Consider the following 17,730-nt stretch of genomic DNA (forward strand, 5'->3'; position numbering starts at 1 on the left):
AAAAGATGTAACTATTATTGTTTAGGGAAAATATTGTTATTGATGATGATGATGATAATCATAATAATGATAATAATAATAATAAAAGCTACGACTACAGCTATAATTTTTTATTATTGTTCTAATCACTATTATTTTTATTAGTAGTAGTAGTACTGGTAATATTGTTAATAAAAGTAATTATAACTTATTAATATTAATAATTGCTGCTGTTGTTGTTATAAAAAAACTCCTAAATAAACCTAAAAATCTTTTTATTATTTTTTTAATTATCTTATTATCTGTTATTATCATTATTAAGTGGTTTTGACACATTTTATGTAAAGCACAATAAAAATAAGGGTGACTTGACTACTACTATTACTACTACTACTAATAATAATAATAAAATAGCATCTAATGTTTATATCACTACTACCTAATTTACGTGATCTATCCTAATGTTCCTCTTTTTTTTCTCAGAATGGTGGAGAGCAGCAGAAGCACATGGGCGGAGTCCTCCAGCCTTCTTCCCGCCTTTCCTGGGTCTGCCACCAATATTTGCCCCGCCCCTTCACAACCACGAGGCCAATCCGTACACATCCAAAACGCCTAGCAAGAGCAGCCAGGCCTCCAAAGGTATTCATCTTAAAAAAAAATTAAAAAAAACTGCTTCCTGGAAATGTATGCTATCCCTTGGAGGCAGACTTAAAGTTAAACAAAAGTAATGCAGCAGGATTGTAGCCTTCAGGCTGGTGTGCTCTTGGTAATCACCGCCTTGAGCAGTCGCCTCCAGTGCTGAATTCATCAGCCGGCTTATCAGCACATCTTCGGCACTTAAAACTTATACTTTTGTTTTAGAAATTCACGATGAAGGCTGACACATTACATACAGCTTTGGGAAAAATTATTTAGGAAAGATGAGTATGTGTTTGAGTAAAATGCTAATATTTAAAGTATGACAACATTTTCTCCAAATTGCAAATAATAGAATAAAATAAAAAACTACAATTAAACAAATATGAATATTTCACCCAAATGCATACCTGTTAAATCGAAAAAAGTAATCCGCTGGTGTCTTAATTATTTACTTTTTCCATAAAGTGAATCTAGAAAATATTTTTAGCGCTTCACTTTTTTCACATTTTTTTATGTTACACCCTTATTTCAAAATTGATTAAATTCATTGATTTCCTCAACATTCCACACACAATACCCCATAATGACAATGTGAAGAAAGATTTTTTGAAATAATTGCAAATTTATTTAAAATAAAAAACTTGAAAAACCACATGTACACAAGTATTCACAGCCTTTGCTTAATACTTTGTTGATGCACCTTTGGCAGCAATTACAGCCTCAAGTCTTTTTGAATATGATGCCACAAGCTCGACAAACCTGTCTTTGGGGATTTTTGCCCATTCCTCTTTGCTGTACCTCTCAAGCTCTATCAGGTTGGCTGGGAAGTGATGGTGTACAGCCATTTTCAGATCTTTCCAGAGATGTTCAATAGGATTTAGGTCTGTGCTCTGGCTGGGCCACTCAAGGACTTTTACTGAGTTGTTGTGAAGCCACTTCATTGATATTTTGGCGGTGTGCTTTGGGTCATTGTCCTGTTGGAAGATGATCTGTCACCCCAGTCTGAAGTCAAGAGCACTTTGAAGCAGGTTTTCATTCAGGATGTCTCTGTACATTGCCATATTCATCTTTCCCTCTATCCTGACTAGTCTTCCAGTTCCTGCTGCTGAAAAACATCCCCACAGCAGGATAGTTTTAGCCTGGTGATGAGCGGTGCCTGGTTTTCTCCAAACATAACGCCTGCCATTCACTCCAAAGAGTTCAATTTTAGTCTCATCAGACCAGAGAACTTTGTTTCTTGTAGTCTGAGAGTTCCATGCCTGAAATTCCAGGCGGTGAGTGGCTTCCATCTAGCCACTCTTCCATACAGGCCTGATTGGTGGATTGCTGCACAGATGGTTGTCCTTCTGTAAGGTTCTCCTCTCTCAACAGAAGAACGCTGGAGCTCAGTCAGAGTGACCATCGGGTTATTGATCACCTCCCTGACTAAGGCCCTTCTTCCCCGATCACTCGGCTTAGATGGCCGGCCAACTCTAGGAAGAGTTCTGTTGGTTTCAAACATCTTCCACTTACGTATGATGGAGGCCACTGTGCTCTCTGGAACTTTCAGAGCACCACAAATTTTTCTGTAACCTTCCCCAGCCTTGTGCCTCGAGTCAATCCTGTCTCAGAGGTCAATTCCTTTGTTCTCATGCTTGGTTTGTGCTTTGACATGCACTGTCAACCCTGGGACCTAATATAGACAGGTGTTTGCCTTTTTAAATCATGTCCAATCAACTGAATTTACCACAGGTGAACTCAAATTAAGCTGCTGAAACATCTCAAGAATGATCAGTGGAAACAGAATATACCTGAGCTCAGTTTAGAGCTTCACGGCAAAGGCTGTAAATACTTTTGCATTTTTATTTTGAATAAATTTGTAACAATTTCCCAAAACGTTTTTTCATATTGTCATTATGGGGTATTGTGTGTAAAAGTTTGAGGATGTAAATTATTTTAATCCATTTTGGAATAAGGCTGAAGCATAAAAAAGTGAAGCGCTATGAATACTTTCCGGATGCACTGTAGCTGTAAGTTGAGAGAAATCTTCATTATCTTTTTTTTTTTTTTAACTTGGCTACATGTAACCTCTGTTTACTGCAGGTGTAAACGGAGCGGTGAATGGTCGTTCGCTGTCTCCCTCTGTGGCGAAAGGAACGGTTTCGGCTTCTGCTTCCCCCTCCCCCGCGCTCCGGCCCCCTGAACACAGCCGGACACTCAACGCCAAAGCCCGCGACCGCAAGGCCAGTCACCATAGCAACAGCACAGGGGAGCTTCAGGAGAAACCCTCGCAGAAAACTAAAGAGAAGGTGTGACAGCACTGAACGCCATCCGTCTAAACACACAAAACACTCCACATGCATGACCAAATATTCAATCCACCTGTCACTGAGCCTTGCTCCTCTTAGCTACTGTTTCTAATGACAGTATGTGTACAATAAGAACTACTGACATACTTTTACTCTAACCTAAGTTCATAGTATCAGTCGAGTTTTTGAAATCACTTTTTTTTGTGACCAAACATGGTTTCAATTCACAAATTGAGCAAGAACTCATAATGTTTGATGATATTCAATAGGTTGTTTTCAATCATGTGGTTCTGGTAACGCGCTTAATTCAGATAGAGGGCAGGAAGTAGAAAAACGTTTGTATTTACGCAATTTATACCATATTTCAAAGGAGATATAAATAGAAAATAATCACATATGTTGGGAATGATCCTTACATCATAAAGAGGGCTCAGTTTTGAATGTCACTGAGGTGGTAGAACAAATACTATAGTGTTTGGAAGCATACATTAGATCATTACTTTAATTAAACTGTCATAGTAGTTACTGTTGAAACCAGAAGTTTACATACACTCTAAAAAAATGAACATAACCATTTAAAAAAAAAAATGTCTGATAGTAAATCATACTAAAAGTTTACTATTTTAGGTCTGTTAGGATTACCTACATTATTTACATTTACTAAATGCCAGAATAATGAGATTTTTTTTTTTTTTAAGAATTTTTTTATTAATTTCCAGACAGTCAAAAGTTCACATACATTTCCTTGGTATTTATTTGGCTTTGCTTTTAGACTGTATAACTTTGGTAAAATGTTTTGGTTATCCTTCCACAAGCTTCTCACTATAGTTTGAAGGAATTTTGGCCCATTCCTCCTAACAGAATTGGTGTAACTGAGTCAGATTTGTTGGCTGTCTTGCTCAGCTTTTTCAACTCTGCCCACAAATTTTCTATAGGATTGAGATCAGGGCTTTGTGATGGCCACTTCTAACATTCACTCTGTTGTCCTTAAAGCACATTTTAACTAATTTGGCGGTATGCTTAGGGTCATGGTCTGTTTAGAAGACCCATTTGTGGTTTTCATTTCCTGGCTGATGTCTTGAGATGTTGCTTCAGTATTTCTACATAATGTTCTTATCCCAGAGTAATTTAGCAAATTGTAATCTGGCTTTTTTGCGGATGCTGGCTTGTTGATTTTCCCATGTTGTCACACAAGGAAGCAGTGTGTTTGAGGTTTTCTTTAAATACTATTCTACAGTCGTGACTCCAATTAACTCAAATGTTGTAAATTAGCCAAACAGAAACTTCCAAAACCTTGACACCATCATCTGAGCTTTTTCAAAGGCATGACAATCTTATTGTATGTAAACTGGGCTCTCAAGAAAAGTTATAACAATTTCTCAAAAATATCTCTCTCATTATTCTGCAATTAAGCATAACAGAAACAAGTTTGATAATCCTAATTTACCCAAAAGAGAAAAGGTTTAGTCACATTAACATCCGACTTATTTAAAATGGTTATGTGCCTTTTTATGCAGTGTACTGTATGTAAACTTCTGGTTTCAACTGTATATTGTTGCTGTGGTACAACACAACTGTAGTAATAAACAGATTATTCAGTAGGTTTCAGTTTTCTATGCTATAATTATACACCATCACATAACATACAGTATAATGCTCATAGTTAGGCCTCTATGTAATCTTTATTAGTGCTGTCAAACGAATTATCGTGTTCAAAAAGAGTTTCTACACATGGATGTATTGAAGAATATTGTTAATTACAAGGGACTAAGCCGAAGGAAAACTAATGAATGAATGTTGAGGGAGATGGGTCTGTTGTTTGTAGGATTCATTCTTGAGTTGACTCTTTTAATTGTCTGTGTCGACCAATGCAGAAATCCCGTAAGAAGCAGGTAGAGGGGCCTGGCGTAAGTGAGAGTGAATCTGGATCATCACTGGATACAGACAGCGACGGAGTGAGCAGCAGTGATATGGATGATCTTGGAGAGGAGGATGATGATGACGAAGATGAAGATGAACAGAGTAAAGACAGCGAGGAGTCAGACTCGGAAAAGGAGCGGCAGAAAAAAAAGAAAATGAAAGTAAGTTTTGCTCATGTTAGTTTATTGCTGTTGTTGGCCTATATCACAAAAGTTAGTCAGCTTGAAACTATCGAGGCTTCGAGCAAAAAATTATTAATAACCTCAGATCTACACACAATTCTTTCAAGTTATCCTAACACATATCAATTAAGTTAACTCAATCATTTTTACAAATTTAAGTGGATTTAAACATAAAATAATTAAGTTGTCCCAGAAAAACGATTTAAGAATTTAGTTTTTTCAACTTATTTTAAATGCTATAATTAGTTTGAACAAGCAGCAAAAGTATTTTTTTGAATGTAGGAAGCACTGGAAGTCACTTTGAATAAAAGTATCTGCTAAATGACATAACATAAGTTACATAACTTACCTATGCAGTGCACTCAATTTAAATAAATACATTTTGAAATGATATGATTATTTAAATAAAAATTATGCATAAATCATAATTTTTATACTAATTTTATTTTATTATGACTGATAAATACGCATCACATTAAGTTATGACATTATTCAGAAATTTTTATTTGATTATGAAATTCAAATACATCTAAAGAAAGTCTTATTTGTTTTATTTCGACTACAATAAAGGCAGTTTTAATAAAAAAAAAAAAAAAACATTTTAAGGTCAATATCATAAGCCCACTTATAATTTTTTATTTTTTTTATTTTGTGCAGAACAAACCATCATTATATAATGACTTGCCTTATTACCCTAACTTGCCTCATTATACTTTATTGCACTTTAAGCCGAACACTAGCATCTTGAAAAAAATCTAGGGCAAAAAAGTTTAAAAAGTATATAACGGGTCAAAAGTTTGGGGTCGTTTTTCTTTCTTTTTTTTTTAAATAAGTGATTCTGTTCATAAATGCGGCATTTGTTAAATGGAAAAAATGTTACATTGTTTAATACTTATTTCTTAAATATTTATTTAATACTTATTGTGTGTATTGTCAAATAAAATTATTAGTTCAGTCATTATTACTTTTATTACTTTTACCATTATTAGTAATATTAATAATAATAATAATAATTTATAATAATAATCATAATATTAGAGTGAATTCTGAAGGATCATGTCTGGACTGGAGTAATCAAGCTGAAAAATCATTTTTAAAATAAATTATTGCATTAAATTATAAGCTACATTTGAACAGTTATTTTATAGTGCAATAACATTTCACAGTTTTATAGTTTTTGCTGTATTTTTGATTAAATAAATGTAGCTTTGGTGAGCTGGAGAAGCTTATTTTAACACATAGGACTCAAACTGGATTCCTGGAGGGCTGCAGCTCTGCACAGTTTTGCTCCATCTCTAATCAAACACAGCTGATCCAACTAATCAAGGGGTTCAAGACTACTAGAGACTATTGAGCAGGTGTGAGTTGGAGGTGGTTAGAGAAAAACTGTGCAGAGCTGTGGTCCTCCAGGAATTGAGTTTGAGACCATTGTTTTAAAGCATTTCAAAATCCTACTGACCCCAAACTTTTGACCCGTAATGTGTATATATATGAATTACATTTTGAGTGTGTAACTTAAGGTTAGAGTGACAAAAACTACCAGGTGCATAAACTTAGCATAGTCGTAGAACTTGCTAGTTGGCTAACTTAGACTAGCCTAAGGATTTCATGCAACCTGAGGGTCAGTGTCACTTGAAAACAATCATGTTAAAACACTTTTCTTTTTCTATGTTAAAAGCTTTAACCAACATGGGGACTTCTTCCTATTTTGTCTACCCAGATCGTGACAGCAATTTCTGGGCTCAGTAAGAAGGAAAAGTCCAAGCTGCTGGAAGCTCAGGACTTCCGTGGAGGTGCACCGTTAGATGCCACACCTCCATTGCACCTGCATCGCTCTCCACCTCCACCAGCCCACTCTCAGTCCCCTCTGCTGTCTGTATCGGGCAGCAGAGCCAGAGAAAGACCCCTCCACACCAGCGTCATCCAGTCCACCGGCCTGGCTGCAGCCAGTAAACCATTAGCACTGATCGCACAGTCGCGTCGAGACGCTTCTCCGAAACATTCTCCACAGCATCTGACCTCATCCTCTCCAAAAACCCTCTCTGCCAAGCCACTCCCTTCATCACCTCAGCCCCTCCCACTGTCGTTATGCTCCTCCCCTAAACCGCTGTCAGTACCCTCCCCACCAAAACCCCTCCCACTGTCCTCTTCCCCCAAACCGCCACCTCTCACCCCTTCCCTCAAGGCACAAGCGTCCTCGCGCAAGTCCCAGTCTCCAGCGCTGGACGCCCTGACCAGCAGGAAGCTTCTGGAAAGTTCTCTGGCTCAAGTCACGGCTGACTACAGGCTGAAACAGGTGAGCAATGTGAGAATGTTCAGTCCATACATTAATCTGGCTTCTCCCTCAAGGCCGCCGTCCACATTTTCATTTTCCAGGAAAGCAAACCAGCTAAAGCAAATTCTCCACCGTTTGTGTCTGTATCTTTTAAGCCAATTTAGGATTATCGCTTTTAGGGTGCTGTTGGTATTCAGGACGTGTCTCTCCTTATTGACCAGCCTATTTGAAAAGGTCAGAGTAACGGAGAGGGAGAATGTGAGGGGGAGAGAGAATTATTTGTGTGTGCGTGTGTGTTTGTGGGTGTGTTGAAGACAGAAACGCAGAGAGAAGGACAGAAAGGACAGCTCCATTCTCTTATCAGCAGGACTGGCTTCCCTACTGTGTGGCTTTAGTTGGTAAATGAAAGTGACAATGTGCATCGCTTTATTAGAATTACTGAAGCAAAACCAACAGGCAATTAACTCTGTGGCTTCTTAAGGGTCCAGATTTCGGCAAATGAGTGTAATAAATGTGCCTTTTCCTCACCTCTCCTTTTGTTGCCTTGAAATTACTGTTGAAGAGGTTAATATAGTTTTTTTTTCTTCTGCTTGTAATTAACCAGAGTGATTTTATTATTATGTTACGGTGGGGAACAGTTTCATAATATTTAGATTTTATTAGCGCTGCTTGCTAAGCCAAGCAACAGTGTTATTCTTGTTTATACTTGGGGCTCCTGGCTGTGGTGTTTTAGCTGTATGTGATTTTATCTGCGCTATATTGAGAAAGCGAAGACTGAAATTTGGACTATTCTGCTATATACAGTATATTGGCTATTTTAAAAAATCAATCCACAGTGATTCGGTTGATTTTGTTGTAGGATGCGTAAGAGAAAAAATCCAGTAAGACTGTTTATTAAACTCTCATTATTAAATAAATAAATAAATATTCGTATTAGAAAGAAAATGCATTAAAACAATGTGCATTGTACTGTTAAATAATAATAACAGAGATTTAGTTTACTATAATAATAAAAAACTAATGTTTGCAACTGAATTATTAAGCTTATATTGTCTTTAAAGTGAGCATAGATTTAATTCTTAATCAAAGCCTGTACGATTTCCCAATCACTCTCAGCTCTCTTGCCATATTTATTTTAATACATATTGTGCAGCACTGCAGCCCTAGTACGAATCATTCAGTTCAGTTAATCTTTCTTTGTATAGTGAGGATAAACTGCTAACTCACTAAGAAGTTCATTAAACAAGCACATTTTATGAGTCAGATCAATCTCAGAAATAATACGTTTATAATTCACATTTACAAAATTTCATTTGTAAATTCAAAATGCAGTTAGTAAATCCACAAATCCAATTTGTGAATTTAAAACAGTTAATTCATTTATTCATTCATTTTCTTTTCAGCTTAGTCCTTTTATTAATTTAGGGTCGCCACAGTGGAATGAACTGGCAATTTATCCAGCACGTTTTTATGCGTTTGATGCCCTTCCAGCCGCAACCAATCCCTGGGAACAAAAAAATTCATAAATGCGCAAATCCAATTCGTATATTCAGAACTTAGTTGATAAAAATTCGTAAATACAATTCGTAAATTGAGAACAATTCAGAAATGCGCAAATTGAATTTGTAAATTCAGAACACAATTCAGAAATGCACAAATCGAATTTGTAAATTTCAAACACAGTTTGGTAATTCAAAACACAATTCATAAATGCACAAATCCAATTCAAAATTCAAAACACTATTCATAAATGCCCAAATCCAATTCTTAAATTCAAAACAATTGATAAATTATCAAATCAAATTCGTAAATTCAAAACACAACTTCTAAATTCAAAACACTATTCATAAATGCACAAATCCAATTCAAAATTCGAAACACAATTCATAAATGTGCAAATCAAATTCGTAAATTTAAAACAATTCAGTTGAGCGAATCGCGTTTTGAATCGCTCGAGTTGAAAAAATGAGCTTCAGCAGACATTTGCGCTGCGTTAACCAATCAGGAGCTGTCTATTATTGCGGCATGATTATAACATAGTGCCTGTTGTTGGTGTCCTGAGGGGAAATCCTTTTGCCAACACCGAACAACAGTTCATCAAACTGGGCTCGGCTCAGTCAAAAGCACCACTGTAAGCGGCCATCATCCAGGTGTATTTTTTGGAGAAGTTAATAAACTCACAGAACTGGGTGAATGTTTAAAAGGATCTAGCAGACTCGGACATGGCGGCGAATAAATATACGCTGGTTTTCAACTTTCTTGCATAAAACTTTTTGAAAATTTTCAACCTGCACATAAACACAGCTACTCTCTCAATAAAATCTATGTTAGTAATTTAGCAATCTAGATGCATTCACCAGGCAGACAGAAGCCCCGCCCATGACGCAAATCCGTTGTGAAGTGAATTTGATGCGTGAATGAAGTGATTTTGACGAGTAAACTCAAAATGTTCACGCGTCTATTTGCGCACGAATAGGTGATTTATTTAACTACAACTGATGTAAACACAGCATTAGTCATAACAGGGCTTACAGGCCTCAGTATACTCACAGCGAAAAACTAAATTTAAACAAAAACTCTCGCAAGTACCTGTGAAAAGTAAATATGAAAATATACAGTGATGTGAAAAAGTGTTTTCCCCAAACCGATTTCTTTCTTTTTTTTTTTTTTTTGCATGTTTGTCACACTTTAATATTTCATATCATCAAGCTAATATTAGTCAAAGATAACACAAGTAAACACAACAGGCAGTTTTTAAATGAAGGTCTTTATTATTAAGGGGAAACAAAACTACAAGTTATTATTAAAATAACTATAAGATATTATTTTAACTACCCCTTATAATATATTTTAAGTCTGGTTTATCACCAGCCACACCCTGCCCTGATTGCTGCCACACCTGTTCCCGATCAAGAAATCACTGCCTGACAAAGTGAAGTAGACCAAAAGATCCTCAAAATCTGGCCCGAGATCCAAAAGAAATTCAAAAACAAATGAAAAAGAAAATAATTGTATTGTATTCGACTAGTATATACATTTGTTTTATGATGTTAGACATTATGATGTGACAAACATGCAAAACAAAAAAGAATCAGTAGGATGCAAACACTTTTTCACAGCACTTTTATTTGATTATTTAAGCACAATCATGTTTATGAGTCAGGATATTATGAAATAGTTTGATGGCAGGCAGAGTTTTCGCTTTGCTTGTGTGCTGATGAGCATTTTGTGGAGTGATGGCCGCTCTGCTGTTCTCTGTTTCAGTGAGTCAGAGCAGCTTTATGCTCACTCACACTCTTTCCTCCACCAGCACTTAAGCCACATGACAACCAGCGCAATTACCACATCTCCACCTCTCCCTCTCTGCTGGTTTTCCCCTCTCCCTCGCTCTCTTTGTTTATCAGTCAATTTGTTGTTTCTTCCTCCTCTCGTCTTTGCTTTCAGTATACAAATCTCACTTTCTCTGAAGATGTGCTTCGTTCAAGGAAATTCTGTCTCATTCCACTTTGTTTCAAAACAGCGTTGCCCCACGGCAGTGCTTGCTGTAATATTGATTTGGAGATGAAGATTTTTTTCCTTTTGTAAAATGAATATTTTAACAATGAACTATATATCACCAGATGTAGTCAGAAATCACACAATCCCATAAGGAATGTCAATTTATAAATGTATGAATGTATTTTTAAGGCATTTTCATGTTGAGAACGAAAACTGCTTGAGAAGTGTACTGTGCACAGATGACTAGCAATATTTTTAACAATGTTTCATCAGTTGATGATTTTTTTTCACCTGGCCTAATTAAATTACATAATCCCAACTGGAATGTTGATTCATAAATGTATGCATGTATATTAAGGCCTTTTAACATTGAGGAAAAAAACTGCTAGAAAACTATAACATCCATAGATTACAATTATTATATTTATTATTATTATGATTATGATTATTATTATGATTATTGTTATTATTATTATTATTATTATTATTATTTATATTTATATTTATTATTGTTACTATTATTAATATTATTTATTTTATTATTATTAATATTATTATAATTATAATTATTATTTATTTTATTATTATTAGTTGTATTATTTATGATGATGATGATGAGGATGATGATGATGATGATGATTTATTATTATTATTATTATTATTATTATTATTGCTGTTGTTGTTATTATTAATATTATTATTATGGTTATTATTAATTATAATGATAACTATTGTTTATTTTATTATTATTATTATTATTATTATTATTATTATACAAAGAAGCTTTGTTCTTAACATTAGAGACTCTTGATCTTGTTAATTGTATTTATCATTTTCCAAGGCAAATATCGAATTTGGTCAATGAATTCATATATAAATAATAAGACATGCTGTTGCCAATCAATTCTTGTTGAAATAAAAGCTAAATTCATTGCAGAGGATGTGAAGATGCCTAATCTGAAGTAGCATTTATATGCATTGGTTGCCTAAAATGAATGCATTTACATAGAATGAATGCATTTACGTTGCACTAATGCATGATTAATCTTATGAGATTGTTTGAAGTGTGTTGACTTTGAACTTTAAAATGAAATAAAAAAGTACATTGATACTTCTACACATGAAACTAAATCACCCATAGGTGGTGACAAGTGACTGTCATAGTCAATTCAACCAATTCGTTCAATTGACTCGCTGATTCCAGAATGAAGTAAAGCACTCTGTTTATGAATGAATCGTTTACTACGTATTGAAATAAATAAATATATATATATATATATATATATATATATATGACAGTAAATTATGTTTGACTAAATATCTTTCAAGACACTACTATACAGCTTAAAGTAAATAAAGGCTTAACTAGGTTAATTAGGTTAACTAGACAGAATAGGGTAATTAGATAAGCTATTTTATAGCGATAGTTCGTTCTGTAGACTATCTAAAAAATAATTGCTTAAAGGGGCTAATAATTTTCACCCTTAAAATGATTTTTTTAAAATTAAAAACTTTTTTTATTCCAGCCGAAATAAAACAAATAAGACTTTCTCCAGAAGAAAAAATATTATCAGAAAATTTCCTTGCTCTAATAAACATCATTTGGGAAATTTTAATTTTAAAAAAGAAAATGAAAGTTCAAGGGGGGTTTAATAATTTTGACATATATATATATATATATATATGTTCTCAATTGCAGTGTTACTTTTGCACCACGGGGCACACACCCTACAAAATTTTGTCTTGTCAGTATTTTGCCAAATGTCTTGGGGATCCTTTTTTTTTTTTTTTTGGCAAAACGAAGACTGGCCTGATGCTCTTTTGCTCAGCAGTGATTTTTGTCTTGGAAATCTGCTGTGTGATCATTTTTGTCCTATCTTTTTCTTATGGTGGAGGCCCTTTAACTGAGGCAAGTGAGGCATGCAGTTCTTTGGATGTTGTTGTTGTGGGGTCTTTTGTGACCTCTTGGATGAGTTGTCAGCGCACTCTTGGGGGATTTTACGTTGGGCAGCCACTTTTGGGAATGTTTTTCACTTTTTGCAATTTAGATAATGCCTTAATGTGGTTTGCTGCAATTGCTTTATAACCTTTTCCAGACCGGTTAATTGCTTTGATTAGGGACTGGCGTAGATTGGTATAGATGTTGTTGTTGAATTTATTTGGATCTCAGCGTGATATCTAGCTTTGAGGATGTTTTTGTCTACTACGGTTTGTCAGGCATACATATATATCACTATAAAATAGTACAATATAATATACATTTATAATATACTGTAATATAAATCTCAAGTTCTGTATAATCTAATATAATATAAATTTTAAGTTCTAAACAAAGTAAAATTTTTTCCAATTGTACAATTTTAATTGGTAGAACTGACACTTTTAGTATGTTTTTTTTTTTTATGTGAATGAGACACACATTTCCATTACTAACTTTCCATCAATGTTCTCTCCGTTTTTCCTTGGTCAGTCTTTTCTGCAGGACCAGCCGTTTCCTCTTCAACTGAAGAAACAGCAGAACCCATTTAAGAGCAACAAGAGGTCAGCGCCGCTCACATCCTCATCTTCGTCCACCTCGTCCTCCTCTGTTCTCCCTCTAAAGCTCAGCTCGGAAGTGTCAGGCAGGACCAAACCCCCAGCAACCCAAAGCGTGTCCTCCAGTCTGCCTTTCTCTCATGGCCTGTTGGGTCTAAGTCAGCCCAACGGAGTCATCCAGAGCACCCAGGACGTCCCTCTGGCCCTCACCACCAAAACCCGCTCAGATGTGCCCGTCAACCTCAGCACTGGAGGCCGCAAGAGCCCCGCATCCGCGTCCCCCACTCCCAACCGCAGCCGCGAACCCCGGAAGACCAAGACTCCCAAAGCTCTGGAGGCCTGGAAGGGTCTGTCCCAGAACCACCTGGTGCAGTCACTGGTGGACCTGTTTCAGCACAGCGGAGCCGAGCAGGAGGTGCCTAGCAGTAAAGACTCAGACGATTCTGCTGAGGATGAAGATGATGAGGATGATGATGTGGAGGATGAAGAGGACGATGATGAAGAGGATTCAGATGACAGTCTCTCAGGTTAGATATGGCTATAAGAGAGGTTCTTTAAATGTTATGTTTTGACAACCCTTTTGACTATTTTATAGTTTATCCTATACCAGATTTTATAATCATGTAATCACATAAGAACTATCAAGTAAAGTCACAGGATTTATTTTAGTTTTAATTAAATTAAATTTTATTTTAATTACAATTTTTTTATTTCATTAGTTTGTTTTATTTTATTACTTTATTTAATAAATTTATTTTTATTTATAATTTTATTTATTTTATTTTATTTTAGTTTAAGTTATTAATTTATTTTATTATTTTATTTAGTTTTATTATTATTTTAACTACATTTTATTTATTTTAATTATTTTTTATTAAATTAAATGTGTTTTATTTTTATTTATTTTATTTTATTTTAAGTAGCTTTACTTTAATTAAATTTTAATTAATTAAATTTATTTTATTTTTATGTATTTAATTTATTTTTATTTACTTTATTAACTTGTCATTCACTTGTCAAGTTTTTTTTGCATTTCTTTATGCAATATTCATCAGTGCATTTTATTTTGTTATTTTTCCTACATTATTAAAGTTGTATTATTTTATTCAATGAAATATGCCTTTATATATTTCTTGCTGAATATAATTGCATTTTCAGTGGTTGATACGTCAGAATTAAGCCTCTTATGCTTGAAAGATAGCAGTATTATTGAATATTATTATAAAATGTATATATTTTTAAATAAACGTATGTTCAGTTGAATGCAAAATTATTAGCCCTTTGTACACTTTTTTATTGTTTTTCAAATATTTCCCAAGTGTTGTTTAAAAGAGAGAATTTTTTTCAACACATTTTTAAACATTAGTTTTAATAACACATTTCTAATGACTAACTGAAAGTACATAACATTTTACTTGATTTCTTTGCAAGATAATCAGCTCACAGTGCTTGTTTTGTATTTAAAAAACTAATTTCTCAAGAGGGCTGATGATATTAAGCCTAAAATGATATTTAAAAAATTTAAAACTGCTTTTATTCCAGGCAAACTAAAAGAAATGAGACTTTCTTCAGAAGAAGAAAAAAAATATTTTAAGAAAAACTCTGAAAACGGCCTTGCTCTGTTAAACATCATCTGGGGAATATTTGAAATATTTCACATTAAGGCTTATAATTTTGTCCTCAATTGTATACGCATATTTTTTAATCCAATGAAATATCCCTCAAATTGTTTCTTTCTAATAACATTTCTTGCATTCTCACTGAAAAACGCATCAAACCAACAAATGACACAAGCAAAATACCATAAACATCATCACACGTTTTCCTGTTCCTCAGAGTCGGACAGTAATTCAGACAGTGAGATGAATGGCTCTGAAGGCACAAAAAAGAAGCGCAAGGATGCGAGCGCTGCGGAAATGGACACTGATGGAGAGAAGACTCCTCAAAAACTCAACAAGAGCCTCCTCAACTCCTCCACCAATCACAGCCTGTCTGACTGCCTGCCGCTCAACCTCCAAGTCGTTAAGCCCGCCAGTGTGGCCACACCCACCATCGTGAGCAGCTCCGGTGCCTATCACAGCTCTCCATCCTCCTCATACTCCGTTGGCACCTCTCCAGGTAAACACCAAACTAGAGTCCTGTTTACAACTGCTATAGAAAAGTGAGACTATGGGCTCTATTTTAATGATCTTGTCGCAAAGTCTAAAGCGAATGGCGCAAAAGCATTTAGGGCATGTCTGAATTCACTTTTGCTATTTAAAGGATGGAAAAATACGGTTAGCGCCTGGACGCATGGTCTAACAGGGTTTTGTTGATTCTCTTAATGAGTTATGGGTGTGTTTTGAGCATAATGTGCATTAAACCAATCAAAGCCTCATCTCCCATTCCCTTTAAGTCAGTTGCATTGTGCAATGGCGCATTTGATTTTACATGGCAGACTTTGTAGTGAAAACTGAGCGCTTTGCTAGCGTGAAAACAGTTAAACAGAACTTCTGCAGCGCAAGAATAAAGAATAAGCCTCCTCCATTCAGCGTCTTTAGTTTCTCTTTACTTTATTTTACTCTTTACTCTACTCCTTTACTTGCGTGGATTAGGAAAGGGTGGAAACTCACTCAACTGAAGCAATCCATTAGCCTTCATATTTAAACAACATGGCGCAAAATGTAAAAATTAGAGTTGTATTGGTCTGAAAATAGTAAGAAATCGGAAAACACATCTTGCGCGTAAGATATATAACTTCTTGATTGTAGATCTGAATGATTGGCGGAAGAAAGTAGTTCCTCACACAAATTGGTGTTTGAGACTATGATTTTATGCATGCTTAAAACAACTGTTATTAAATGTCATTTGCTCATTTGCATTTGCTCATTTGTCGTTTGCATTTTAAATGAAACGATGACATTGTTATGACAACTTGACTTTATCAAGACAACAAAACTTGTGATAAGTCTGTCGTAAACCTGACTGTGATGATGCCATTATAAATGGCCCCTGTACCCACGTATAATCTTGTTAGTGTTTTCAACATTTTGTTCGTTTATGCCAAATTTGATCCTAAACATAAATTTGAAGATACATTTTTCAAATATTTATTTTTGTTTCCATCACATTTGATTTTTACACACAAAATGAAAATGCGATTAAACCAAAATTAATAAACAGTTTTTTATACACACCCCAGGAAATTATACACACCCCCACTCTGCTGATTGGTCGACCAAACATCAAACCATGCCATGATAAATCATTACAGTCTTATGAACACCCCTTAAAGTAAAGTTTTACTACTAAATTTTGTATGTACACCATTATCTGATTCCACGTTTATGGAACAGTTGTATAAACACAACGTCATACTTGTAGCTCTGCGATATGACTGATATTGATCCATTTATGCTGTTAAAAAACACTGACCAGACAGAAAAAGCCTAAACATCAGAAAAGTGTTTGAAGTGACGTCTTCATAGCAGGCGTAAACGGACCTAAAGTAAAACAGCATCTGCTTGACACCCTCCTCTGTGAGCTCTGTCAGTGACACTGGCTTGAATAGGTTTATATGTCCTTTTGTTTGTGTGTGCGGACTGTCACACTCAGATGTCTATTTTTAGAAAGATAAATGGCGGCGTCTGGCATCACTCGGCTTCCTTTCTGCATGTTTGTTTGTGTGCACGTCCTTGGACTTAGTCATATCTGGCCTGCGTTCCAGGAAATAAAAGCAACAGAATGAATATCAGACAGTTTCCATTTATTGTGTTTGTTTGATTTGTGCAGGGTCAAGTTTAGGATGAGGTAAACGTAGCTGGTAAGGAAGGATAGCTGTTTGTGTGGTGTCTGGGTTAACCCTGGTACCCGTGTTTGTCTTAACCTGTTAGCTGAGGCACATCAGCCACTTCTTAATCGCTTTTTTTGTTCTCGCTTCTGAAGCTAACAGAGGCATCTGTTGAACAAAATGATCACAAATCCTGAAAGTGTGGCTCAGAAATGCATCTGCTCTTGGATGACGTTCAACATCTTTCAATGCCACAGAATGAAATGCTGCTTCTAATGCCCGAGTGTGGCTGTTGAAAATAATTATTATTATTTACATGTTAATATTTGTGTTAATTTAGGGCTCTGGTTATGTCACCAATAAACCACTAAAACACCCAAGAAATTGTAAAGCAAAACGGTAAAAACAAGGTATTCACAATAAATAGCTTTATAAAAATATTTTATTTTAATTTGTACATTTTATTTAACTTTAGTATTATTTATTTTGTTTTGTTTTATGTTGTTATTATTTCTTAATTTAGTTTTTATTTTATTACATTTTTATTTTATTGTATTATTATTTTTTATTTTATTAATTTATTTTTTGTTTTATTTATTTTATTTTGTTTAGTTTTTTATGTATTTATTTTATTTATTTATTTAA

At 34.8% G+C, this 17,730-nt stretch overlaps 1 protein-coding gene across 50 annotated transcripts in view; it reads left to right on the top strand.

Annotated features, from left to right (window-relative positions):
• Positions 1 to 17,730, top strand: part of baz2ba (bromodomain adjacent to zinc finger domain, 2Ba) — a 171,413-nt gene that overhangs the window by 104,830 nt on the left and 48,853 nt on the right. For all 50 annotated transcript variants that reach the window (XM_087256605.1, XM_087256622.1, XM_087256611.1 and 47 more), the window contains exons 5-10: positions 463 to 618; positions 2,701 to 2,906; positions 4,781 to 4,987; positions 6,729 to 7,304; positions 13,252 to 13,843; positions 15,153 to 15,434. In XM_087256605.1, the coding sequence (XP_087112731.1) occupies positions 463 to 618; positions 2,701 to 2,906; positions 4,781 to 4,987; positions 6,729 to 7,304; positions 13,252 to 13,843; positions 15,153 to 15,434 (2,019 nt within the window). The remainder of the gene's footprint in view (positions 1 to 462; positions 619 to 2,700; positions 2,907 to 4,780; positions 4,988 to 6,728; positions 7,305 to 13,251; positions 13,844 to 15,152; positions 15,435 to 17,730) is intronic.

The sequence above is a fragment of the Danio rerio genome, chromosome 6, assembly GCF_052040795.2.
Source record: "Danio rerio strain M-AB ecotype USA chromosome 6, GRCz13ab, whole genome shotgun sequence".
NCBI classification, from domain to species: domain Eukaryota; kingdom Metazoa; phylum Chordata; class Actinopteri; order Cypriniformes; family Danionidae; genus Danio; species Danio rerio.